General features: G+C 59.6%; 1 protein-coding gene and 2 long non-coding RNA genes across 3 annotated transcripts in view; 2 read left to right on the forward strand and 1 right to left on the reverse strand.

Moving 5' to 3' along the window:
• Positions 1-4,823: 4,823 nt before the first annotated feature.
• Positions 4,824-5,303, reverse strand: LOC118178267. Its single transcript, XR_004756111.1, has 2 exons — positions 5,166-5,303; positions 4,824-5,059 (listed from the first exon to the last, which is right to left on the reverse strand). It is a non-coding gene; the product is annotated as an uncharacterized LOC118178267 (long non-coding RNA).
• A 142-nt stretch (positions 5,304-5,445) lies between these two features.
• Positions 5,446-19,529, forward strand: PLEKHO1 (pleckstrin homology domain containing O1). Its single transcript, XM_035346644.1, is given in 8 exon segments — positions 5,446-5,812; positions 6,616-6,762; positions 14,485-14,625; positions 15,223-15,327; positions 15,769-15,840; positions 15,842-15,871; positions 16,346-17,112; positions 17,375-19,529. Coding segments are annotated over 7 exon segments (1,290 nt in total). The 5' UTR covers positions 5,446-5,782; the 3' UTR covers positions 17,111-17,112; positions 17,375-19,529.
• Positions 19,530-20,230: 701 nt separating this feature from the next.
• The window catches only part of LOC118178266, a 10,087-nt gene continuing 5,543 nt past the window's right edge, over positions 20,231-24,774 (forward strand). Inside the window, exon 1 of the long non-coding RNA XR_004756110.1 lies at positions 20,231-22,091. This is a non-coding gene — a long non-coding RNA (uncharacterized LOC118178266). The remainder of the gene's footprint in view (positions 22,092-24,774) is intronic.

Genomic DNA, 24,774 nt, shown 5'->3' on the forward strand with positions numbered 1-24,774 from the left:
GACGTCAGCAGCCTGGATGCCTGGCTCCTGCGAGCATCTGCTGCCAAGGAGCAGGGCTCTCCCTTATCTCCTGCCTTCCCGTAAATAGACGGGACTGAACCTCCCGTTCCCTGAGAGCTCTGCAGAGCTGCCGTGGACGGAAAGTGCTTGAACTCGGACTCATTTCTCTGGCTTCATTCCCTGAAGCAAGGTCACTTTGAGCTCGGGCGCCCGTCCACCCAAAAACCTCCCCGCGGTGCTGAAGGGTTGATGCTCCGTGCGCTGCGGAGCCGCGCCGGGGCTCTGGTGTGACCCCAACGGGGTCGGGGCACGGGGCAGGGTTCCCACGCACACCGTCAGGGACCGCTTCCTTCCTCGCTCGGGGCCGTCGGGCATTGTTTGCGGTGGGCCGGGTGCTGGCGGGGCTTCCAACCCAGCGCCTGCATCCTCGCCTGTCGGAAGCTGACACGTTTTGCTGCTCTCCCTGTGGGATTCACGCCCCGTAGCGCTGCAGTCCTCGAAGGTGGGGCTGTTGGAGGCAGGGGACAGCTGAGCCCGAGCTGTTCCTTACCCAGCGGGCTCTGATGTTCCCATTGGGCTGCTCCGTCTCCCACCAGCCGTGGAAGGTTTGCTCCTGGTACCGCGGTGGCTGGGACTCCGCCGCCCTCTCCCAAGTCATGCCAGCTCCCGAGCCTTTCCTTTCGCCGTCTCCCGTGTTTTGGCTTCCTGGCAAGCTCAGGTTTGGCCCAAGCCGGACACAAAACCCTGGGGGCTTTCCAAACCAGAGCGCACATCGTGGAGAAGCGCTGGGGTTTGGTGCTCACCTTGGGCACCCGCAGGTTTCTGCCCCGCAGAGAGCTCCGGGTCCCTCCGAGCTCACAAACCTGGTACAAAACGAGCAGGCAGCAGCGGGGGGGGGGGGGGGGGGTTGCTCTTGCCCCTGCCCTGGGCTGCACGCTAGGAGCTGGGGAGCTCGCGCCGGCGTCCCTACATCCTTACAGCACCTGCTGGAGCCACATACCCTGTCCCAAAGCACCCGTCCCCAGGCTGCCCGTCCTCCCTGGGTCTCTTTGGAGGTCAGCACTGGAGTGACAACAGCCCCGCCTCGGTTCTTAGCCCCTGGGCTTCGCCCCCATCTCCTTCGGGGCTTTCGGCCGTGCCGACGGATGCACGAGATCGTTTTGTGGGGTTATTCATTTGCCTCCTGGTGGCCGTGTAACACCGGGTGGGGGAGAAACAGCTCCCAGGGGCCTTCCTCTGACGTCTTAGGAAGGAAAAGCCGTGGCTCGGGTCTAGGGCATCACGAACAAAAGCCCCCCCGCCCCGAAGACTCGCTTTCCCAGGGCATTTTCTCATGGAGAAACCGCCGAGCTGAAAAGGAACCAGCAGGGCCCTGGGTAGGAGGTGGGAGGCTCTCGGCTTTTTGTGGCTCGGCTCGCATTGTTCCGCGCTCGCGGGGGCGACGTGGGGGAGCCTCGGCCATTCAAAGCCCTGCTCCTCTCCTCGGCACGGCCGGCTGCAGCTCCTGCAGCTGGGGATTCACCGGGCGAGCACCGGGCTCCGTGCAAAAGGGAAGAGCCCTGGAATCGCTGCCGGCGTCTGCTCAAGGAGCGGGGACAAGAAGGAGCTGCCGCTGGGAGGACGCCCCGCACACGTCTCCGTCCCCAGGTGCTGGACGGCGAAGGGCAAAGTGGTGGTTTGGGGAGAAAGGGCGAGTGAAATTTTTGCACTAAAGCTGCTGGTTTTTTTTGTTGTTGTTGTTGTTTTTTTTCAGAGCAAAATGCAAATGCGGCATCGAAACACTTTGCTCACGCGTTCAGCTAAATTGTTGGGACGGTGTTGGTTTTTTTTTTTTCAGGATCAAGACTGTGGAGAAACTTCATTTGGCAAACATCCAGCTAGTTTGGGGCCCCTGAAACAAAATTAAGTCCCTTTTCTTCCCAACCTTTCTTTGTAACAGAAGGACTTTAAACACTTTGGGAGTGAAGCATTTTCCCATGGGTGCTGGGACCCGGCTGCACCAGGGGAATTGAAGCCGGCTCCGAAATCCCTGGCCATCGGCCGAGCACCACGAGTGGTTTCCAGCCCCGCCAGGTCCCCGTTTCCCATCCCACTGCTCCCTCCAGCCCCCGACCTCCCTGGGACCGTCAGGCTGCAGTTTCCCACCTCTCCTGCCCCTCGAATTTTTGCTCTTGAGCTGCCCCCTCCGTTGGCACGCCGCGAGTTTTGCCGGCAGGCCGATCTCCTCCCCCCTCGCGTTAAATAAGAGATGTGAAATAAAACCGGGCCTCCGGGAGGAGGCTGGAAGGGAAAAACATTGCAGGAGGAGCACGGGGCTGACACTCGCGCTGGCTCGATCCGGAGGTGAGGTGAGGTTGGGAAGAAAGGTGCTGGAAATGCTGCGCCAGGCAGGGGCATTGCTCTGGGCTGCGTCTCCGGGGGTCTTGGGGATGCTCCTGGCCCTTCTACGGGCTGGAGGGGCTGGCTGTGGACCTGCCTCGTCCCCAGGTCCCCAAACATCTCGCTCTCATCCAGCCCCATCCAGCCCAAGCCCTCGTGCTGTCCATGCCGGGGGGGGCTCCAGCTTTGCCGGGGTCTGAGGTCTCCTCCAGCAGCTCGGGGGCTGTGGGATCCCACTCCAAAGAGGGGCACAGCCCCAGCCCGACCCGCTCACCGTTACAGGAAAACCTTTCCCCATCCCTCTGCTGCCTTTCCCAGCCCCTTCCAGCCCCACGTCACCAACCCCGAGCTGCCGGGGGTGGGCAGAGCCGGGAGCCCCCTGCGGGAGCCGCCTCGCTGCCACCCTGAGCCCCAAACCCTGCAAAGTCCGATGCCCCCCCCCCGAGCTGACCCTTTCCAAACGGCACCGCCGTCATTGTCCTCCGAGACGAGGAAAAACGCGTGCCCTAATTAAACTCGCTTCGTCTTCTCGAGCAGCAGTTTCACGCTTGATATCCAGAGGCAAAATGATGCAGGGGGGCGTGAGGGGGGTGGGGGGTGTTAAATGCATAAATAAACCGAGGGTGTTTGCTGTTCTGCTTTTGCAGCAAGAGGATATTTTGGTAGCTGTTTGTTATGAATCAACACTTCATCGGGTCGGGGGGGGGGGGAACTGCAACATCAGGGCTGAGCGGAGCGAGCCGGGTGTCTGAGGACAGCAAGTAGGATGTAGCCACGAGGCCAGAAAGGCCCTGTTTCTCAGGCCACGGCCTTACCTTATGCAAAAGAAAGCAAAAAGTGGGGGATTCGGGGTCGGTTTTCGGAGCAGTGAGGAGCTGGGGGCACTGGAGAGACCGTGGTGCGGGACCGCAGCACCCTGGCAGCACCCAGCACCCGCAGTGGGACCCCGATCCCTGCACGGACCCTTCGGAGCACCCAGGTGCTACGGAAGCGACCGTCATCGTTTTATAACGTGAGATCTGAACCCTTCTGCTCCTGCCTGGCCTGCTCGCACCCAGGGGGGTGCTCCAGCTCGGGGCCCCACGCTGCTTTTTCCTGCGGCGATGTTTATCGGGTGCTTTTGATGTATCCTGCGTCCACCGCAAGAAAAATACGCCGCTACTGGCAATCCAAGCCGGGAAAACAAATCGTCCCAGCATCCAGTCTACACAAAGGCTGTTAAACCACGGGTCGAGTTCATTAGCAGCTAATAAAGGACTAAATTCTTCCATTAGCTGTTCCGGTATGCGAGATGCAGGGATTTCACTGGGGGCTGGTTGCCTGCGTGTCTGGGCACGAGGCCATCCTTGCTGTGAGCGCGCATCGCAGGACAGCCAGGGCTCGCTGCAGGCAGGACGGGGACAGGGACGGGGACATGGGGACGAGCCCAATCTCCCTCTCTCCACGTGCCACCCTGGGTGGCTCAGCGGTGGCTCAGGGAAGCCACAACCGCCCCGTCCCCATCCCACCAAACCCAGCATCAGCACCGGCCGGGTCACTGCCAGCAGCGGGGCCGCCCATTTCAGGCACGGAAACGCGAGCTGGACTCCCTCCTATCTCCCTTCCTTCCGTGCAAGCCGTTGATGTTTCCAGCCCTGAATCAGCGGTCACATCCTCTCCCACCGTGAGTCACTGCCACAGGGCTGCCACAGCCAGCTACGCCCCTCGGCTTTGCCAAAGCAGCCCGAGGGTTTCAGCTCGAGCTCCATTCCTCCTCCTTGGGCCGAGCACGCCGGTGCTTGGCCATGGGCGGACGCTCGGTGACTTCCCAGCACGGGGACGGCCATCAGCACCGCGTCAGAGCCCGGTTGTGCCGGGTGGGCGATGCGACGTGGCCGTTTGCGCTGCCCGACGCCTTTCATGTTTTGTCAAAGCCCCTTTGATTGATGGGGGAGTGGGAAGGGGACTCGTTGGGACCCTCTAATTAACAAGGGGTAGTTAGGCTCAGAGGGGTAGGAAGGCAGCCCGGGTGCACCCAGTGCCGCGAGCGTTAGGGCGCTGTGTATTGGTTCAAAAAGTCAAAATCCACTCATATATCCATAAATCCATAAATCCATATACCCACAGCCACCAACACTGGGCTGTGCTCAGCATCCTGAGGGAGGGCATTGGGGGGGAGCAGCCCCCCAGGTGCGGCGCTCAACTCCGAGGGCACGACGAAGCTCTCCTGCTGGAGACAGCCTCCCCCCCAGGCACGGGGGGCCGTGGGTGGTCACCTTTTGGGTGATGAGCAGGGCTCGGCTCCGTCCCTCCAGCCCCTCGCCCGCGAGCCCCCAAAACGCTCCGCTCTTTGCACTTCCACCGTCCGACGCCTTCAAAGCCGCGAGCGGCCCTGCTCAAGTACACCGCCAGTATTCTCCGTGCATTATTTCCAACGTACTCGGGTGAAAATCCAGCCTGCAAGCGGCAAAGTGTGGGCGTGTGCCAGACTGACGGCTCGGATGGAAAATTTTCCCCGTGAAGCAACCCAACGGATCGATCGATCGATTATTGATCGGTGGATCAGCGATTGATCGATCCGTTTCTCTCTTAGCTGCCTCGTTCCGAACAGAGCCGTTTCTCCCTTTCTCTTTTTTGCCCTTTTTTATGCGCCTCTCTCTAACCCCGTCTGCGATCCCACACTGAGAGTTCGCAACACCTGCTGAAATAGAACGGGGAAGAACAAACAAGCAGAAAAAGGGGCGTTTTTTTTTTTTTTTAAAGCCAAGCATCTCCTTAGTTCTGGGAGGCCGTGCCCCACATCTCACCGCGTAGCTCCCTGCCTGCAGCTATCGGTGCTGGGCAGCGGGCCCTTCTCCGAGCCCCCCCCCGGGGCTGCCTCCTTTCCAAAACCGTGGTTACACGTCCGAAATCTCGGCCGCTGTCGGGGCAGAGCCCCCTGCCCGTGCCTCCTGGCTGCTTTGCCACATCCCGGGAAGTTTTGCCGCGACCTCGGCCGGGCACCCCTCTGCCGGGGTGCCCCCCGCCCATCGGCAGTGAGTCAGAAACAAAGAAGAAAACCCTCGTGGGCTGCGATTCGCCCTTTATTGTGAACCCCAGACGTCACACGCGCACGGCTATAGATGGAGCTCGGGAGCCCAGGCCAGCCCAGTGCAAGCCCACGAGAGCTCAGTGATGGTGGTGGTGGTGCTGGCTGCCGGGGGGGGGACGCGGTGTCTGTGCGGCTAAGGATGTGTTACAGAGGCGGGCTGGTCTTCATGTAACTGGAGAGCGCCTGTAATCTACAGAGGGCGAGGACGGAGCGGGAGGGAGCGGAGGTGCCCTGTGTATTTCCCAGCCGCGCTCTCCCCGAGAGGAGGAGGCCGCCGGGAGCCCCTCTCCGACCCCCCCCTCCCCATCTCCCTCCGGCTCAGCGCACCAAGGAATGATGAAAAAAACCAATTCTGCCAAAAGGGTGAGTCCAATCGGTTCTGCTCCGGGGCACGGTGGGGTGGGGGAGGCTCCCGGATGTTTTGGGGAGGGGGGCTCATCGTCTCCTGCCCCCTCTCCCCATCACAACCCCTCGCTTTGCGAGGAAAAAAAAAAAAAAAAGCCCAACCGGATCAAAACAAACCCAAGCCCAGCGCCGTCTCCCTCTGCCCAGCGCCTCTCCTTCCCCTCGGATTTGCCCGGAGATGCAATTCGCCGCTCAGGGCAGAGTGATGTGGGCAGGCAGTTTTCATTTCTGCTCGCAGGGAACCGATAAAACCCAGACACCATCTATCTGTCGCTCTGTGTCTGCTCGGTGCCGCCTGCGTGTGCCCACAGATCCCACAGATCTTATCTGCCCCTGGGAAGAAATCTCAAGCAGAAACCCGAGCATCGATTTCACCTCTGGGGCTAATTGTTGATAAAAGGCTCAAAAGCGCAGTTTTCACTGCAGTAAGAAATAAAAAATCAAAATAATTAGTTTGCAAATCTCCCCGTTCCTCTTTCCGGCAGCAAATGCACGCTGGGGGAGGCGATCGCAACCCAGGCGCCTTTCTTATATAATGCAGGGGTGAAACCCTGCCCGCGGGGCTCGCGTCGCCCCCCGGTGCCGTCGTTGCCCCGGAAAATCCGCGCGGAGGGGACGGGGCAAAGCGGTGGCGGGGGGCCAGGGGAGGGGGAGCGAAGCTGGGCAAGGAGGAAGGGGGAGAAGGGGAGCGGGAAAGCACGAATTAACACCATTTCCCTACCCCCCCCCCCCCCGTTTCCTTCCCTCTCCCTTTGTGTTAGGGGCACCAGGATGGAAACCAGCAGCCTGCGCAGCCCGAGAAGGTCGGCTGGGTGCGGAAATTTTGCGGGAAAGGCATTTTTAGGGAAATCTGGAAGAACCGTTATGTGGTTTTGAAGGGAGATCAGCTTTACATCTCGGAGAAGGAGGTAGGCTCGGTTTCGTTTTTCCTCTCCCTTCCCCCCCCCTTCTTCCCTTTGCACATGAAAAGCGCCGCGACCCCCGAGCCCCCCGCAGCCGCCAGGGGCCGGGACCGGGGCCCCCCTTCCACAGCCCCCCCGTGGCCTCGTGCCTTCTGTCCCCGAGAACGGGGAAATTCAAGCAGGGGTTCGCCAGCAGCTGGAAACGTGCCCCTGCTCCAGGCTGGGGCCTGGGGCTTGCTGTGGGGTTTACGTGAGATTTAACGGGATGCGCCTCGCAGCTGGGCCCCGGCTGTCCTCGCACAGCTGCCCCCCTTGGTTTTGTCTCGATTGATTCATCAGGAAGGGACCCCCTGGGGAAGAGCCCTCCTCCCTGCGAGTCCTCCTTAAGAACTCACCATGAGGGGCTGGCGGGAGAGAGAGCAGGGAAATTGGGGTAAAAACACCCCATTTGGGGTAGGGCTCGGTGGGTCCCTGCCTGTGGTGTCTGGCTGTTGTTCAGGGCTTGGGGGCTGCTCGCCCAGCCCAGCTTGATCGATTTAGGATCAATTTAGGATCTGGAGAGACAACAGGGTCCTGAGCACGAGGCATAATTTGATTTAGAGGCGAATGGAGTCACGGGGCACGGCAAAGCGCAGGTGGGAATAAACACTGCTGGGTAAAGGGACCAAAGAAGAGAACGGTCAGTGACTGTAGGCAACCAAACCCATGACGAGCGTGTAGGTTTGGGAAAAGTTGGGGGAAAGACGGGTGCAGGAGGCAGGCGTTGTGGCCGGCAATCCTTCGGTGTGCGGTCCTGCACACCTCCCGAAGTGCCGTGGGCTGCAGGACGTGCTCTCAGCAGCAGGCCTGCCTGCCTCTTGGGGCTCCCCCAAGCAGCTCTGGCACCTCTGGGGTCAGGGGTCCGAGCTCGGGACCTGCTGGGCACGGCGATGAGCAGGGGGGGGAAGGATTCCCCCGTGGTGTGCTGCTGCCTGGGCGATCGCTTTGCTGTGCCCGGGCCCTGCTCTGAGGCAGATGTTTGGGCAGAAGGAAGCCTGGTTATGGGCTGGCCACATGGAGCTTGTGCTTAAAAGGGAGAAGAGTCCCCACCAGCGAGTCCAAAGGGCCCTCCCTGGGATGGGGAGCACACGGGGTCATGCCTGGGAAGATGAGAGGGTTTTCCAGAGCCCCGGCCACCCCGAAGGCCCAGCTGCGCTGCCGCCGGCTGCGGTGCCGCCAGGCTGTGCCGGGGTGGGTGGCGTTGTCGCTCGCCAGTGCCCCGAGTCTTTGAACGGCACAGAATAAAGCACGAGGAAAAGGCTCTGCTTGGCCGAGCGGCAGGAAAGGCTGGGCAAAGCGAGGCTGCACTCATATGGGCACCAACACCAGGGAACATGTGCAGGAAGAAGCCGTCTGTCCGTCCGTCCCTCCCATCCGCGTCTCATTAACAGCCGTGAGCTCCGCGCCCCGGCGGGCACAGGGTGCCTGAGGGGCCACGGGGTGCTGGCTCCCACCAAGGAGCACCTGAGGTTGCTTCAGGGAGCGTGTGTTTATTTTCTTTACGGGGGAAAAAAAACCACGGTGTGTGCAGCTGAAGCAGTGCTGTAGCTGTGTGCATGCGAGTATGTGTGTGAAAGGCCATAAATAACGCGCAGCAGTGACTGCCTATGTCTTTATATGGAAGAATCTGCGGTGGTGTAGCGATGTGGTTGCAGAGGTAACATCTGGCTGCGTGCACGTGTGCCGAAGTGTGTGCCTGTGGGAATGAAAAACCCACCCGTGTCCCTGCTCCGGCTGCTCCGGGGATCCCAGGGTCGGAGGTGGCTCCGGCCGCTGGCACGCGGCGCTGGGCTGGGGTGTGGGTGCGTGGACGTGTCAGGTCTGTGTGTGTGTGCGTGGACCTCTCAGGTTTGTACGTGGACACGTGTGTGTGCGTGGACGTGCCTGGTGTGCGTGTGCATGGATGTGTCAGGTGTGTGCGTGTGCACGGACGCTGTGCGTGTGCATGGATACGTCAGGTTTGTGCATGGACACAGCGGTGTGCACATGGGCACGTCTGTGGGCAGCATGGAGCTGCCCGGTGTGTGTGTGCGTGGACATGTCCCGTGTGTGTGCGTGCATGGACACGGCTGGTGTGCGCATGGGCACGGCTGTGGGGCAAGTCTGTAAGTCCATGGACGTGACTGGTGAGCGCATGGACGTGTGTGCGCATGGATATGTGAGGTTCGTGCATGGATATGTCTGGTGTGCACATGGACATCCCTGTTTGTACGTGGACGTGTCCGGTGTGTGTGCGCATGGACGCTCCTGCCGTGGCTGCCCACTGCTCTGCATTTCCAAGACTTCCCACTCAAGGCAGCCGGGGCTTTTAACCCCAAAACCCTCGTCAGAGCCAGGCCTCCGCACACCAACCCCCTCCGCGGGGCCACGCGTCCCTCGGTGCTCAGGCTCCCTCCGCGCTCCCTTCCCTGGCAGCAGGTGCCCGCGGCTCCCACCAGTGGCTTAACAAATTGGGACGTGTCAAGGGGAACAGGACGGAGCTCTTTTGGGTTTTCACATGCCAGATTATGCCCAGTGGAGAAAATGGAGCCACTGCTGGGTTGTGCTGATGAGTGGCGCGGGAGGCTCCGCTCCGGAGGCGGCCTCTCTGCCTGGGAATCGCTGCTGGTGGGGCTCCGGCCGCAGCCAAGGAGGGAATTACCCGGTGGGAACCCCAAGGAAACACGGGCAGAAAGCTCTGGTGGGAATGGCCCCTAGGCAGCTGGAAACTCAGCCTGATTTCTGCAGTGATGGGCGAGGAAGCTCGATTGCCTGCTTCAGCAAAAGATCAAAGTCCTCAGCTATAAATTATTTTTGCTCCATCAAAGCCACCGGAGCAAGGTGGATCTGGTGGATGGAGCTCACGGGCTAACTCCCATATTAACCTCGGTGTTTCTTGTCAAATCCTCTTAAGCTCAGCGGCTGCTGTGGACCAGCGGGCGCGTTGTTCGCGGTACAGGCAGAAGGGATCGAACGCTCGCGCTCCCAAATGCTGCCCTCAGCTCCGCCGGGGGCTCTCTGGAGGAATTCAAAGCAGACATTTAGGGACTTTTGCCTGGATTTTTGCCAGAAGGCAGGTCGGTGGCGCAGGGGACGGGGACGTTGTGCCCCCCACCGCAGGTGTCAGCACGGGACGTGGAGCTGAGCCCCGCGCTGCTTCCCGCAGGCTGCAAGGGGCAGGGGCAGGTTCCTAAGGGGCTCGCTCCCACCAGCAGGGTCACGCTGCCAGAAGCCCACCAGCATCCCACGGGAACCTGCTGGGAATCCCTGTGCCTTTCCAGCGGCCTGCCTGGGACCCGTGGTTTATTGATTTTGGTTAGGAGGCGATGGGAAGAGCTGATAAAAGCCTGGGCTTTCTCCCTGGCGGAAATCAGGTTTGGAAGGAGGGGAACCGTGATTTATTAACCAGCTGATACACCTGGAAAACACAGGCAGGGCTCTGAGCTGTGCTCTTGCATTCGGGCATCAGCTGGAGGCTGTGAACCTGCCCTCCCAGCCCCGGCTTTTCACCCTACCAAGCAGGAACCGAAATGGGAGCTGGGGCTTGCAGCCCGTGGTCAGGGCTGGGAGCCTGTGCTCAGCTCCGCCAGCTGAACTTGGTGAACTTAGGCAAAAAAAAATCCCTTCGTTATTTAGTGTTTGTTCATCAGCCAAAAACAAAACAAAAACAACACCATTCAGGGCAGCAACACACACGGCAAGATGGGCTGAAGCGAGCGGCTCTCTGCGAAGCAAAACCTCCTTAAAACCATTTCTGCATTCTTTCCCCTCCACCTCCCCCCCCCCCCCCCCCAAATTTCTGGTAATTGTTTGTAGCGCGGCTTTGTTACTGCTCCGCGCTTGGGAATTGCAGCCAGACCGCCACAGACACCGCTGGGCTCCTGCCACTTCCTGCCAGGAAGCCCAGGGCTGTCCAGACAGCATGAACGGCCCCGCGATGACGAGATGGTAATGAGGAAATGCTTCTCGGGGCTTCCTTAAGCCTTTTCTTGTTTGCTACCAACAGCGGCGACTCAATTAGCACGAGAGCACTTGAAAAGTCGGCTGCTCTCGCTCCCCGCTCGCTACGGCACCACCAAACCCTGCGCAGCGTGCCCGGAGCCTGGCAGGGATGTGTGCGCACACGTGGGTGTGCAAGGGCGTCGTGTGCGTGCAGAGCAGCGCTTGGTGCTCCCCTGCATGGTTCCTGTGCACGCCGCAGCTGCAAAGTTGCAAAGCGCCGGTGCTGCCCTGGTGCAGGTGCTGCTCCCGTGCCGGTGCCGCTCGTGCCCGCAGTGCTGCGGGGAGGCTTCGCGGGGAGCTCACAGCGCCGTGCACCACGGGGACGTGGCCAGGCTGTGCCACAGGTTGGTGTCCGTGGTGTTCAGAGCCATGCTCCACATCCATGCCTAGGGACAATGACAGTGTTTGGTGGCAGCTGGCATGTAAAGCAGCAGCTTTTGGCCAGCTGGGACCTGCTGCCCCTTCCCTCCTCGATTCTTGCACCTTGAAAGCTTCCTCCCTTCCCCACCTTCCTCCCTTCCCCACTTTCCTCCCTCCCCGCCTTCCTCCCGCTCCTGCTCGGCCAAGCTCAGTTCCACGCTTTGCAGGGTGAGGTGGACACTTTTGGCACAAGGCCTCGGTGGCACCGTCCCGCACGACGGCACGGGCGGCACCAACGCTCCCAGTCCCCTGCCGGGGTGGCTGCAGGTTGGGGTGGCACGGCGTGGGGACCGGGGCCATGGGTGCAGGGTGCTCCGAGAGCCGAATTTCTCGCAGGTTGATGATGGGGTGCAAGGGATGGAGCAGGTAGCAGCTCTCAGCAGCTAAAATGTGCAGAAATTTCTGTCCCTCTGCTGGGTGGCAGAGCTGAAGCTTTCATCTCCGCTGGGGGAGAGCAGGCTGGCCAATGCCGGCGTTGGGCTGCCGGGCTTGGCAGGTTTCTTGTTACGCCCTGAGCCCCACTGCGACCTCTTGAACGTCTGGTGGATACGTTACGCTCGGCGTCTCATGATTTTCTGCAGCCTTCTGCATTTGCGCCGAGCCTGCCGCGTCGCAGCGGGGAGCTGCCCCGGTGAATCCCACCAAAGGAACACGAGGGGAACCGCAGCGCTGGCCCTGGGGGTCGGTGGCCGCCCTTCCTCCTCGCCCCCAGAACGCAGCCCCGGTGTGTAGCGGGGCGTTCCAAGCCGGTGAAACTTTATCTGCCCATCCAGCCATCTGGGGGAGAACACCGATTAATTTAAGCTGCATTCGGGGGGGCTCCTGTTGCTGCAGAGCAGAGGGCAGGAGCTGCCCATCCCAGAGGTTTGAGACCTGTCCGCTCACCCCACATCGCACCCATGGGGGAGGAAGGACCCGAACCCACCCAGCCCTCCCCAGCACCCCGAGCCAAGCGCTCCCCGGTTGTTCTCAGCCTCAAAACTACGGTGGGAGAGACCTCAAGGCAGCCCCATGGAAGCTGCAGGAGCCCCAGAGGTCTTCCTGCGGGGTGAAAAGACGGGTGGTGGGCAGGATAGGGCCCGTCACCCCGCAGGGAGGCTCGCAGGAGGGCTGGCGAACCCTGGGCAGCCACCACCCCTGCAGCCCAGAGAGCCGGGCACAAACAGGGACAGGATCTGTGGTCAGGAGATGCTCAGCCCTTCCCAGAGCTCAAACCTTTCCTTTAAGAGTTTCAAATTTGGCATCCAAGACTGGAAATCACCCCTCCTTCAACAACCTGCGCTCGGTCTGCACTCAGCAGAGCAGAGGAAAACAAAGGAGCCCACGGCACAGCCACAGCAACGCTCCGGCCGCGGGACCAACTCAGACGGAGCCGCACGGCGCTGCATCACCCCAACAGGAGCAGAGCCCAACGCTGCTCCGCCGCCCCCTCCAACCCCTGCAAACCCCGCAGGGAGATGGAGAAATCTCCCCGCGTCCCTGCTGCTGTGGACGGGCACCGGCAGCTCCTTCCAGCCCACGGCTCCTTCCTCCAAAACGTCCCCCAAAGCCCCGCGCGCTGCCCGGCTGAGCCAAGCCCAAAGCGCTGCTGGTGGCAACGAGGAGAGCCCCCTCGCAGCTCAGATTCTGCCCGGTTTGCCATGGGATCGCTGCAATATTTGCAGCAGCAGCAGCAAGGGAGCACCGTGCACAGAGCGTGGAGAAGCACCTTGGCTAGGTCTGCACAGAGCCAGCACGGACCCGAAGGAATTTTTATTTGCACGGAGCCAAAAACCCCTGCAGGGGGCTGAATGTGCCCACCCGGCCCAAAACTAAGGTTTTGGACCCCAACGCCATCCCTTTAGCGCCCACGGATGGGGCTCAGCCCTTTAGGGTTGGTCACAGTTCTGTGCGCACGCAGGGCACCGGCTGTGCCACAGGGACGAGTGCGGTGCCGCAGCCCCGGCACACCTCGGTCTGGTGGCACCTGAAGGGTGTTTGCCCCCACCACTTACTCCTGTCAGTTCTGCAGACCCTTGTAGGTCCCTCCTGGATGCGAGGGATGCTGAAGGCAAGGTTTGGGCTCCTGGAGGCAAGGTTTGGGCTCCTGGAGGCAAGGTGTCTGGCTCCCCTGCCTCCACCGCGCAGGCTCTGGGTGTCTGAGACGCGAGGGGAGGGCTGGGGAAGTCCCAGTGACCTACATGAGCAAACATCTGGAGCAAGGACTTCTGCCGCAGCCGGGGCTCGGGGGGATCGGCTCCTCCTGCCGCAGACGGCTCGGGCTGAATCCAGCCAAGATTCTTGGAAAGAGGTGGATTGCAGGATGGTGCCGCAACGAGGGGAAAGCTGATTAGAAATGCACGGGGAGGGAATACGGGTGGGCACGACGTGCCAGAGACTTCCCTACCTGGTCACGACAGCCCATAGGCAGCGGAGGCTGCTTTGGGCAGAAATCAGTCGCTTTTGGGGCTGCGCCCTAGAGCCCGGGGCCAAGCTCGGGGGTCCAACGTTCACCAAGGACAGCAGCGGAAAGGAAGGCTGCGCCCCACGGCTGCTAGGATGTGGAGGCAGAGACATCCCACAGCCGGCTGGTGGCTTCGCAACGAGAACCGAGAAGTGCTTGGCGGCAGCGAGCCCCAGCCCCGGCGCTCGCTTCCCCCCCCCAGACCTCCCACGGGTCCCCAGGTCGAGCCCCCGGCGGTGCCTCGATGAGCCCTGAGCCCCTCGTTGGGGAGCAGCACACCCGTGGTGGCCGTGGGCCGGGGCTGGACGTGCTTCACCCGCCCCCCAAATCAGCTGTCAGGCTGCGCTCATGCCACCGGGTTAAAAATAGGAAGCGCTAAGCTTCATCCCTCCGGCTTGTGCTGTGCTGTCTCCGGAAAAGCAGCGAGCACTAACGTGATCGCCCCTCGTAACCACCTCCTCCCGCAGGCAGGGTCCTCCCCGCGCCGCTGGCACCAATCCTGCTCGGCTGCGGGGTCCGCGAGCACAGGGCAGAGCCTGCCCGCCCCACGGGGACTTTGTGGGTGGCGCAGTGACTGCGGCGTGCTTGGGGTTCCCGAAGGAATCCTGGAGCAAAGCAGGAGCTAACCCAGGAGACTGATCCTTCTAAATACGTCTCCCGACTCGAGTTAATGATACCATGCTGAAAAGCTCTGTTTCTCCCCCAAAACCGAGTGTAACACCAGCTAGCAGTGCTGCACTCATGCCCTGGGTGGGCAACGCTCACCCCACGTCGGGCACCCCCCGTCCGTCGGCACCTGCTCCGGCCGACACCCACCTGGCAGCCGTTTCTTTTTTGTTTTGCAGGTAAAAGATGAAAAAAACATGCAGGAAATGTTTGACCTGAGCGATTATGAGAAATGTGAAGAGCTCAGGAAGTCCAAAAGCAGAAGCAAAAAGAACCACAGCAAATTTACCCTCGCCCACTCCAGGCAGCCTGGAAACACGGTACGCAAGCACGCAGTCAGCCCTGGAAAGCCGTGAGCTCTGGGGGGGCTTGATGCAGTTTTGGGGGTGACGCCGGGCAGCCTGAGCTCTGCAGGAGAACAAAATAAGGTTAAAAACCCACAGATCCCCACCGCGGGGCTGGCGGCAGCGGGAGAGCTGCGGGGAGGAGCAGGGGCACACTGCGGGGTCGCACAGCGAAGGCAGCCAAGGGGCAGCATCGAAGAGCCGCGGGGGGATTTGTCCCACGAGCGCTGCGTAAAAAGCTAAAAAGTGCCGGAATGGGGGCACGGCGGCCTGGGAGCAGGACCTGGAGGTCTCAGCCCCTCTGCAGACGGAGGCAGCCTCCATCCCCAGCCGTCCCTGGCACCGATGCACGCACGGGTTTGCGCTCCTCGCTCCAGCAGGGCAGGCTCGCCCACCTTGCACTTTGGGAGGAGCTGTGTAACGCCGTGAAAGGCAGACGGGGAGGAGAAGGGGAAAAATCCCTCGTGCCGAGGGATCCCAGCTGCGATGTCTGTGCTGCTTCCTGTGGGCAGGGACGGGGTGAGAGCATCTCCGGAGGGGTTTAGGCGCTGACCCGGTTCCCCTCTTTTGTAGGCACCCAATCTCATCTTCCTGGCTGTGAGTCCAGAAGAGAAAGAGTCCTGGATTAACGCCCTCAACTCCGCGATCACTCGTGCCAAGAACCGCATCTTAGATGAGGTGAGCGGGACGCCGAGGTCTCAGCTTTAACATTTGGGTGACGCTTTTAGGCTGCCTGTAGGGTGGGCTCTGCCGGAGCTGCCGGTGGTTTGACCCCACCTAGCCTCAGAATTCCCACGCGAGCCCTCACGCCTTGCACTGGGATGGGGATCGTGGAGGGGATGGGGCTTCCCTGGGCTTCCCAGGTCTTTTCAGGGTTTCCCAGGGCTTCCTTCCCGTCCTCACTGTGCGTTTGGGTTTGCAAAGGAGCTTTAAGCAGTGGAACCGAATGAAGGAATTAGCTGAAAACCAACACGGTCCCCTGCTGAGAGCAGCCCACGGGCACCATCTGCCACCCCACCTCGGCCCCTCTCCATCCTGCCGAGCCCTCCGGTGCCGGGGCCGTGCCCCTCGCTGCGTTTCAGCCCCGTGGGCTCTCACTGGGCTTTGCCACCACTTTAGGTCACTGTCGAAGAGGACAGCTACCTCGCCCACCCGACGCGCGACAGAGCAAAAATACAGCACTCCCGACGCCCCCCCAACACGGGGACATTTGATGGCTGTGGTATGTACGGCAACCCCCAGGCCGGTTAGGTAAAAATCCCTGTGGATATTTCATTTATAAGTGGGTGCCTGAACCCTGGCCCGAGCTTCGACTTGCCACAAGCCTCGAGGCTCCCCTGGGCTGCCGGGAGGAGCCCTCCGGTCCTGCAGCGCTCTCCGTCGCGTTGTGCAGGTCTCAGAGTCACCGACACCCGTGTCCCCGGGGCTGGAACCGAAACGCTCCTTCGGGGTCTGGCGGGGGGGCGTCCCGGGGGCTGGGGGCCGTGTCCCCACGTTGGCACAGGTGGCTTGTTCCACCATTCGTCCACCCCATGCCCCGGCTAGGAGCAGCGACCCGGCAAACGAGGGGGCTCTGCTGCTTGCCCACGCTCGCTGTTGTCCCTTCTCCGTCGTCGCACACCCAGGGGATGCGCGCCTGAGGTTTCGGCACCTCTCCAGGGAAGCGCGAACCTAACCCAGACCTCTGCTCCCCCAGGCATCTACCTCAACCTCTGACGGCATGCTGACCCTCGACCTGATCCAGGAGGAGGACGCCTCCCCGGAGGACCACGGCACCTGTGAAGAGAGTTTCCGGGTGGACCTGGATAAATCGGTGGCACATCTCGCCGCCGGCCGGCGCCGCTCGGATTCGGAGAACGTCAAAGCGCCGGAGAAGGGCCGGACTGGGAGCCTCCCGAGACGGGAGGTGACCTCGTGGGACAGGTCCGCTCAGCGCAATGACTCCTTTGACAAAGGGACCATGTACACCCCGCAGGTCCCCAAAAAGCTCTCGCACTCAGAAAAGAATAAATGTGCCTCCATGGAAGAAATCCTGTCCCGGCGGGACTCCTCCGCGCACCGGGCGGTGCTGAGGAGGGGGCTGGAGGCGCAGTTTGCCTCCGCGGAGCCGGAGCAGCTGTCCCGGATACAAGAACTGGTTGCACTGAAACTGGAAAAAACTCAGGAACTGCTGACGGAGGTGAAGGGCTACGGGGAGGGCAAGAGGAAGGCCAAGGACTCCAACACCAGCACCAGCACCACCACCTCTTCCTCCTCCTCGTCTTCCAAGTCGGACTCTGAGAGGATCCTGCAGGAATCCGAGAGGCTGCTGGGGGAGGCTTCCTCCACCTGGAGCCAAGCCAAGAGGGTGCTGCAGGAGATCCGGGAGCTGAGGGACCTGTACAAACAGTTCGAACTGCAGCAGTCGGACTCAAAGCCCAAACAGAGCTCACAGTCCCACTACAGGAAGAGCATGATGTGAAGGCAAGCCTTGGGATGGGGAGGGAGGGACACGGGAGGGCGGCCGTTTGGTCTTTTTTTTCTTCTTTTTCTTAATTATTATTATTTTCAGTGTTTGAAGGAGTGAAAAGGTGCCTGTTCTCACCCTAGTTTGCTTCTCAAAGCTTGAACCCTTCCTTTCCTCCACCACCTCCCCCCCCCGCCCCTTGATGAAGCGACCCCGTGCTCCAATAAATTCAGTTGCAGTTTATACCTCCTATTTTAAAAAGCACCCTTTGCACCGCAGGCCCCCAGCTTCTGTCATGCTTGGAGGACGGCAGAAAGCACCAGCTCCTACAAAATGCCCCTGCATGCCCGGAGCAGCACGTGCGTAACGATGGGGACGGATGCTCTTGCGCTGTACGAGCCCTGGCTTTGCTGCTCTCAGATCCGAGCTGTATCCTGCACCGCAGCTCCTTGACCAGGAGTCTTGTCTTGCTCCCTCACTGTCCTCTCGGAAATAAATGACAAACAAAAGGTGTCCGTCCCAGCCAATGCTTGCAAGTCCCCCATCACCCAGGAACTGTCTCGGAGATGCTCGGAAGCTCCGGCTGACCTCAGGTTTCCCGCGAGCCGGCGGCGGCGCGGGCTGGACTGCGGCCACGCGGCTCCGTCCGGGCACGGTCCCGCTGCGAACTCCGGGGTCGGCGGCCGCTCGTCTCGTGGTACATTTTCAGTCCTCCAAAGGGAGGGCAGCAGGTATGCAATCCGTGCCCAAACCAGCCCTGTCTCCGGCGATGCTTTACAGATCCCCCCCCCCCCAGCCCCGCGCGATGGGAGTGAGCAGCTCCACGTCTTCCTTTCTGTGCAAATAGAGGATGAAAGCCTTGAATCGATCCGACAGCCCGCGCGGGTTGTTTGGCGGGGTTGTTTGCTGGCTTTTTCATTTTCATTTCTTCTTTTTTTTTTTTTTTTATTTTTCCCTTTTCTCTGAGCTGAGGGGAAATGGAAAAATCAGGGTTGCGTGCAGGCGGCAGCCGGAAACCGAGAGCCAAAGGGAGTTTTGGTGGGTTTGAATCTCGCTCGGTGGGGCGGCAGCGGGTTGTCCCTGCCGCTCCCTGGGGTCAGGATCAGGCCCACCGAGGCGAGAGCTTTGCTCCGCGGGGCTCGGCTCGCACGCCGTTACGCAGAAGGGCACAAGGTGGATGTTAGGATGTCTCGCAGGGCTCAAAGTACACCAGTGTGATAACATCCAATCATTACTTTTTTTTAAAAAAAAAAAAGAAACCTAATTCTCTTGCCTACATTGCAAATAACCCCTGAAAATATTAAAACCAACAGAGTTATTTCCTGGCTGCAGTCGGTGTTGTCTATTTTCTTTTAACCCCGGGCTCCCTGGGACAGGAGGCCGGCTCCCGTCACTTGTGCTCCGCTCCCCAGGGCCGTGCTGCTGAAGCGTAGACGCCAGCGCTGCGAGGAAAGCATTTCTGTTTGGTTGCCATTACTCCTCCTCCCACCTTCCCGTCAGAATCGTTACTGCTGGCAACGGGTTCCCGAAGGTCTCTTTGCGGACAGGCTTCAAACCCGGCCTCGCACCCAGCTCTTGCTTGCTCCCGGCTCTGGCACAGCTCTCGGCCCGCTGCCGAAGGACGGTTTTGGGACGGCGTCACCGGCGTGGTCACGCTCTGCCGCTGAGCTCACGCCGCTGCAGGCCGGGGGAACACGTCGCACCCGTCCAGCACTTCTGCTCTAACACCTTTCCTCACCTTTGCTATCACTCGAAGGATCCGTCTGGGTGCATCAGAGGAAAAAACATCATCCCTAAAAGAGACTGAAAGGGAACGCACGCGAGCCACTCTGATAAAACCCTTCCCATTCAGCTCTTTGATCAAGAGAACAAGAAAAATATGCAAAAAAAAAAATGCCAGGTGTGACACTCAGCATTAACGTTAGCCTTGTCTTCAAAGAAGGAAAGCTATTCCAAAAGCCCGGCGGTGTGAATTGGGCTGCGCGGGGACGCGTGGGTGCCGTGAGCGAGGATGGGAACAGCCCTGGTCTTCCTTCAGCACCACGTTAATACAGAAATCGGCCAATTAACAGGGCAGGAGCAGTTCCAGAGGCACTGAGGTCACCCAAAACACGTCCCTGTTTTGCGAAGTCGCCAAGGGTGCCCCCGTTTCGGCGCTGCCTCGACAAAGTTTTGGGGCTGGATCCCCCCGGCCGTCCCCTGCGCCCCGCGGGAGGCATCGCACGGGGGCAGAGCGACGGGACGACAGCGGCTCTTTGGCCCAGCCCGTGCAAGCCTTTCTCCTTGTGACTAGAACGAGGTTTGGAGGAGATGATGGGGCTGATTTAGGGAAGGTTTGTTGTTGCCAAAGCTGAACTTTCTTTCAGAATTTGCTCCTGTTGGGAAGCGTCGTTTCTGGCAGGGCCCAGGGAAAGGGAGCGTCTTATGAAGGAAATAAATAAATAAATAAATAAATAAATAAATAAAAAGACTTTTCAGAATAGAAAACCTCTATTTTTCACTAGGGAATATTTTTGTATTATAAAAAAAAAAAAAAAAAAAAAAAAAAGTTTTCCCTTAAAAATCGCTCCAAGTCAAAATAAAACATTTTGTTGTACCAAGCGTCCCCCGAGCCGCAAAAAGAAAGGGTAGAAAGATCCACCACCCCTTCTCCCAAACGGGCTGTAATTCTGCCCTCTTTTTATTCCTTTTATTTTTTATTTTTTTTAATTATTTTAAATTTTGCAAAGTTCTCCCCTGTCAATGCAACTTGTGGGATTAGAGACAAAAAGCCAATTACGAGCAAGAATGGCACGTGCATGGAAAAAATGTGAGCAGACCCAGAGGGGGTAGAAATTGTGCTTTTTTTTCAAGAATAATACTACTAATAAAGAGCCTTCAAGCCGCAATAAACTTCTGCAAAGAATTCCAGAGGTTTTTTTGGAGTCGGGAGGGTTCGGGAGCACACTCAAAGCATGGGACACTGGGCTTGCACCCCAAGAAGCTCCCCGTCGTCCCCAGCTCCCCGCAGCATCGCTGCTCCTTCCAGAAAGCCCCTCGGAGCTGCTCTGGGCGTTGGGCGGCGATTTTTTTTTCAGGGAGACCCGGTGTTCCCACATGAATGAAATCACGAACGAAGAGTTTCTCAGCGCCGGGTCCCCAGGCAGCGGGACGAATGGCAGAGCCCGCCGGGGAGCTGAGAATTTTGGCATTTTGCTTTGGTGCCCACCAAAGGGGGACGTGTCCCCCGGGACGCTGCACAGGCAGGGAAAACTTGCAAGGGGAACAAGTGGCGTTGGAGGCAAGCAGAACATTTTGAAGGCAGCAGCTCAAGAATGCCAAGAGCAAGATCCCTTCGCGTACCCGAGCCGGGGGAACCTCAGCATTTGGAGCCCGCCCTCTAAGCTCAGCCCCACGTCCACCTGCAGCACCCGTGCCCGGTGTCACCGAAGGGAGGCAGGGAAGAGCCCCAGGTCCCTGCCCGCTGGAGGGCCGGTGAGCAGCCCAGAGCACGCCGAATGCCCGGAGGAGATGGTGCAGGAGCGGTGGAATGTGCAAACGGGAGCTGGTGCCGTGCAAGTGCTGACCGCGGTTTGACTCCGCTGCGTGCCCAAGTCGGGGATTGAGGTGTTGAGCTGTGAAACGCCCTTCCGAAAAGGAAATTTCCAGGCTGGCTTTACTGCAGAAATTCGCTCCCAGCTTCTCCTTCAGGGACATTTCCAAAGGCCTTTCGTTTTGATTTCTGACTTTCTTCCCTTTCAGCTGTCATCCACAGCATTATGCAAACGTTTACAAGGGAAAGCATTGCCAACAAAGTGGAGGATCTGCCGGAGCACCGAGGGCTCGGCGCTCTCAGCGCGGCCACCTTCCTCTTCCTCAGCCCGGCAGGGGCTCTTAGAGGGACCCGGGACTCTTGGGTAAAGCAAGAAAACCGCCCACCTGCTCCCCCAACACCTCTACCTCCCTTCCCCTCTGCAGCCCCGCTTCCAGAGCTCCTCCAGCCCCGCTCCCCGCTCAGAGGGTGATGGCAGGGCAAGGGCTGTGGAGCCCACCAGGGTGCGAGGTGCCCACCGAGGTCCGATTTTGTTCCAGTCCCCCTGGGACCGCAACCCAGGGTCCCACTTGCATGGAGCGCACAGCGGCGCGGTGTTCCCGAGGCTCCCAGCCACACGCTTGTTTCTCAGGTGTTAAAACTTTGAGCGTTATTTAAGACTTTTGCCAAATCCCCTTCCCTGAATCTGCGTCCCCTTCTTCCCGCACAGCTGCAGCGTGCCGAGGAACCTGCCCCGAGCCTGCTGCGGGCTCCTGTTAAACAAGCTTGCACCTACTTACTGGCTTTTTCAATAGGAAACAGCTTTCCTTGGCTCCGTTGCAGGGAAGCTCTCCCCAGCTCCCCTCTTAGGCGTGCTCCTGTCCCTCCAAACACACCAAAAAAAAAAAGGCAGGAAGAGAAAACTTAGAGAAAAACTGCCCCCTGCTCCATCTCCCCCAGCTCTCCCTGCTCCAAGCGCAGGCTCATCAAAGGAGTGGGGACCCCAGCCCCTTCCCTAGGGTTCAGTCGGGCTCGGGGGGCTCCAATAAATGGCACCAGCCCCCCCCACCCCTCCTTGTGCACCCATGGGGACCAACCTGGGGGCTCTGTCTCATTGCTGTGGCTGCAGCCTCCCAGAAAATTTGAAGGCTATGCATTTCTGGGGTTTTCTCTCTTGTCTGCTGGTCCTGAGAGCAGAAGGGGCCGGCCAGAAGCCCCCAGCCTCCTGTCCTCCCCCTGGAACAACCCCTGAATGGTTTCCAGAGGGCTGGGAGCTGTTTGCACCCAAGCTGCAAGAGCCCACAGCCGACAAAAGGCGCTGGGAAGAAGGGAGCGGGGACTTTGCAGAGCTGGGGGCGAGCAAAGGGAGGCTTTAGGGACCAGCAAGGAGGCTGTAAAGCACGAGGAGGCCGAGGCGTGGAGAAGAGTGCCATGGGAGGCCGCGCTGTGCTGCCCAAAGGAAGCAGTGGGAGGAAGCCTGCCCTTGTCCCAGCTGCTCCAGGAGGCCCCTGGCTTCTGGGCTCCTCCATGGCCTCAACAGAGCTGGGTGGGCACCCGGCCATTGGCCTGAGCCCGGCCTCCCCCTGGCAGGGCCTTCCTTTGGTCCCAGTGCTGTGGCCGGGGTGCGCGTGTTGCTGGAGGGCTGGGGTGCTGCACCCCAGCCCAGCCCAGAGCCAACTCCCGGCCTTCTGGCAAAGGATCTCAGGGATTCACGAGCTTTAGTTATTTGCTGGAAGGTTGGTTTGGTCGTAAAGGACAGCGGCACGGGCAGAGCAGGGACGTGGTGGTGGCCAGCCCCTTCCTCTTCTGGATATCACGAGCTCCAGCCCGCGAGGAGCCGCCCGGCGGGGCCGGGTGCTTGGCACCCACCAACGGCTCCGGGGCGCGCGGACCTCCTCCGAGCGGCGTCTCCTCACAGCAGCCACGCAGCTTGCAGGGATGTCACTGCCAGGATCAGGCCGTGGGCCGCAGGAGACATCTGAAGGCTGCCACGATTTGGGCAGCCCTCGCCAAGGAGCTCGCCTGGCTGCGGCGCGAGGCTGTGGCCGCTCCCCTTTTTCTGTCTCCTTCTTTGCTCGGACATCCGAAGTTCCTCTGCACTCGGCTTCCATCCATCACCCAGCTCCGGCAGCGGCTGAGCACATGGGAATGTAGATATCAGGAGCATATTTCAACACCCACCGGGTCAGACCTGCCCAAGGTTGGCTTTGCTGGGTGATAACGGGGCGCGCGCCTCTTCCACCGCTCAAAGGGATCAAATCGTCTGCAAACCAAGGGAGCAAAGGGAAATCCAGCCCTGGAATAACAAATCCTCATGCCTAACGAGCCGTGTGGCTTCGTCCCCCGACTAGTCACGACCCAGAGCAAAACAAGTTTCCAGAAAGAGCTGAAAGGGGATTTAAGGGCTTGGGTCCCCACCGTCTCCGAGAGCGTCTCAGTGGTTTAGGAACAGAAATGCCACTGAAAGACGGGTCAATCAGGACGGGGTTCGTCTTCCCTGCCGTCAGTCAGTTCACCTCCTTACACAGAAATGGTATCGCCAGTAAATCTAAACTATTGCAGATGCTCATCTTGGGATGGATAAATCGCCTTCTAGGGATATTGATTTCCTTCCATTAACTGTACGCAGGCCCAAACAGCTGAAGTTGGCCGAGCTGATTCCTGCCCATAAGCAAAACGCCATGTCATGCCTCTAACTCATCAAACTCCTTGGAAAGCCTTGGTTTCCACACCTATTGTACAAAGGGGCTTTGAAGGTGCTATTTTATTTTTTTTTGCTGCGACTGCTCAATAGAATATTTACAGACCTGGTTTTATTGTTGCTTGATCTATCAATTCTTTTCCTCTCTGACTTGTATTTCAGTTTCTCCTTTCCTCTTCTTACAAAGGGGATTTGGGAGGGGGGAGTGGAATGGGTTGTTGCTTTTGGAACCAATCTGCACTGATTTTTATGTCAATTAAACCTTCCATATGTACAGACTCTGGGATATTGTTCCAGTCTGCTGCAGCTCTGTTTACTTTGATTGATTTTAAGGCTGTGATGAAAAGAATTTTTTAAAATTAAAGGAAAACTAAAAAAAAAAAAAAAAAAGAACTCTTTCTTAATGGATTTTGCATAACCAGAACCACCACGTGATATTTCCAGGACTAATATTGAGCACCTTTTCCTGCTGATGAACCAGATTGCCCCACGAAGAACACGATGGAGGCGCCGTGCCCGTGACCTGCTGAGATGGGTGGCGCTGGCGCCGAGCAGCGGGTGCTGCTCACACGGGGTGAGGGCAGAGCTCAGACCCTGTCAGCCCCACACCAGCCCTTGGCCACGACCTGCTGCCACTGCTGGCAGCCCCAGCCAGGTACCCCCGGAGGCAGGTTTGGGTCAGGTATCAGGAAGAAATCCTTCCCCAGGAGGGTGGTGAGGCCCTGGCGCAGGCTGCTCGGAGGAGCTCAGGGTGCCCCATCCCTGGCGGGGCCCAAGGCCAGGCTGGATGGGGCTGGGGGCAGGAATGAGGTGGGTTTTGAGCTCCCTGCCAACCTCACCCATCCCACAACACTGTGACTGTGACAAGGGAGGCTACCAGCGGGCAGACAGCTACCAGCTCGGCTGGGACTCCTCGCATTTCCTTCCCAAGCCATTAACGGACAGCTGGGCTGGGCTGGAAGAGGGCAGCGAGCTCCTTTCCCTCCCAGGCTCCCACCAAAACCTCCTCCCCGGAGGCTCGGGACTCGCGGCGTGGAAGAAGCGGCGCCCTTTGCCACGGCGAGGTCCGCAGCAGCAGAGCTTATTGCCACCCCAGCAGCTTATTGCACAGGCGCTGCCCAAGCTCGCAGCGTGGATGCTCTGCAGCTCCTGGAATCGCACAGCTCCCTCCTACGCGTCCTCTAAATATACAGTAACACCCCGCAGGATGCAAACGGCCAAGTTTTGGGTTCTTTCGCTGACAGGTCCCTGCTGGATACCAGATAATTCCTGCAGCAAGCTTAAGGCACCTGGACTTGGTGGTCTTTGTAGGTCCCTTCCAAATGAACTGCTCCATCCCATCCTGTCCTGTCCTATCCTATCCATCCCATCCATCCCATCCTGTCCTATCCATCCCATCCATCCCATCCCATCCTGTCCTATCCCATCCCATCCTGTCCTATCCATCCCATCCATCCCATCCTGTCC

Source organism: Oxyura jamaicensis, chromosome 25, assembly GCF_011077185.1.
Source record: "Oxyura jamaicensis isolate SHBP4307 breed ruddy duck chromosome 25, BPBGC_Ojam_1.0, whole genome shotgun sequence".
In the NCBI taxonomy this organism is placed as follows: domain Eukaryota; kingdom Metazoa; phylum Chordata; class Aves; order Anseriformes; family Anatidae; genus Oxyura; species Oxyura jamaicensis.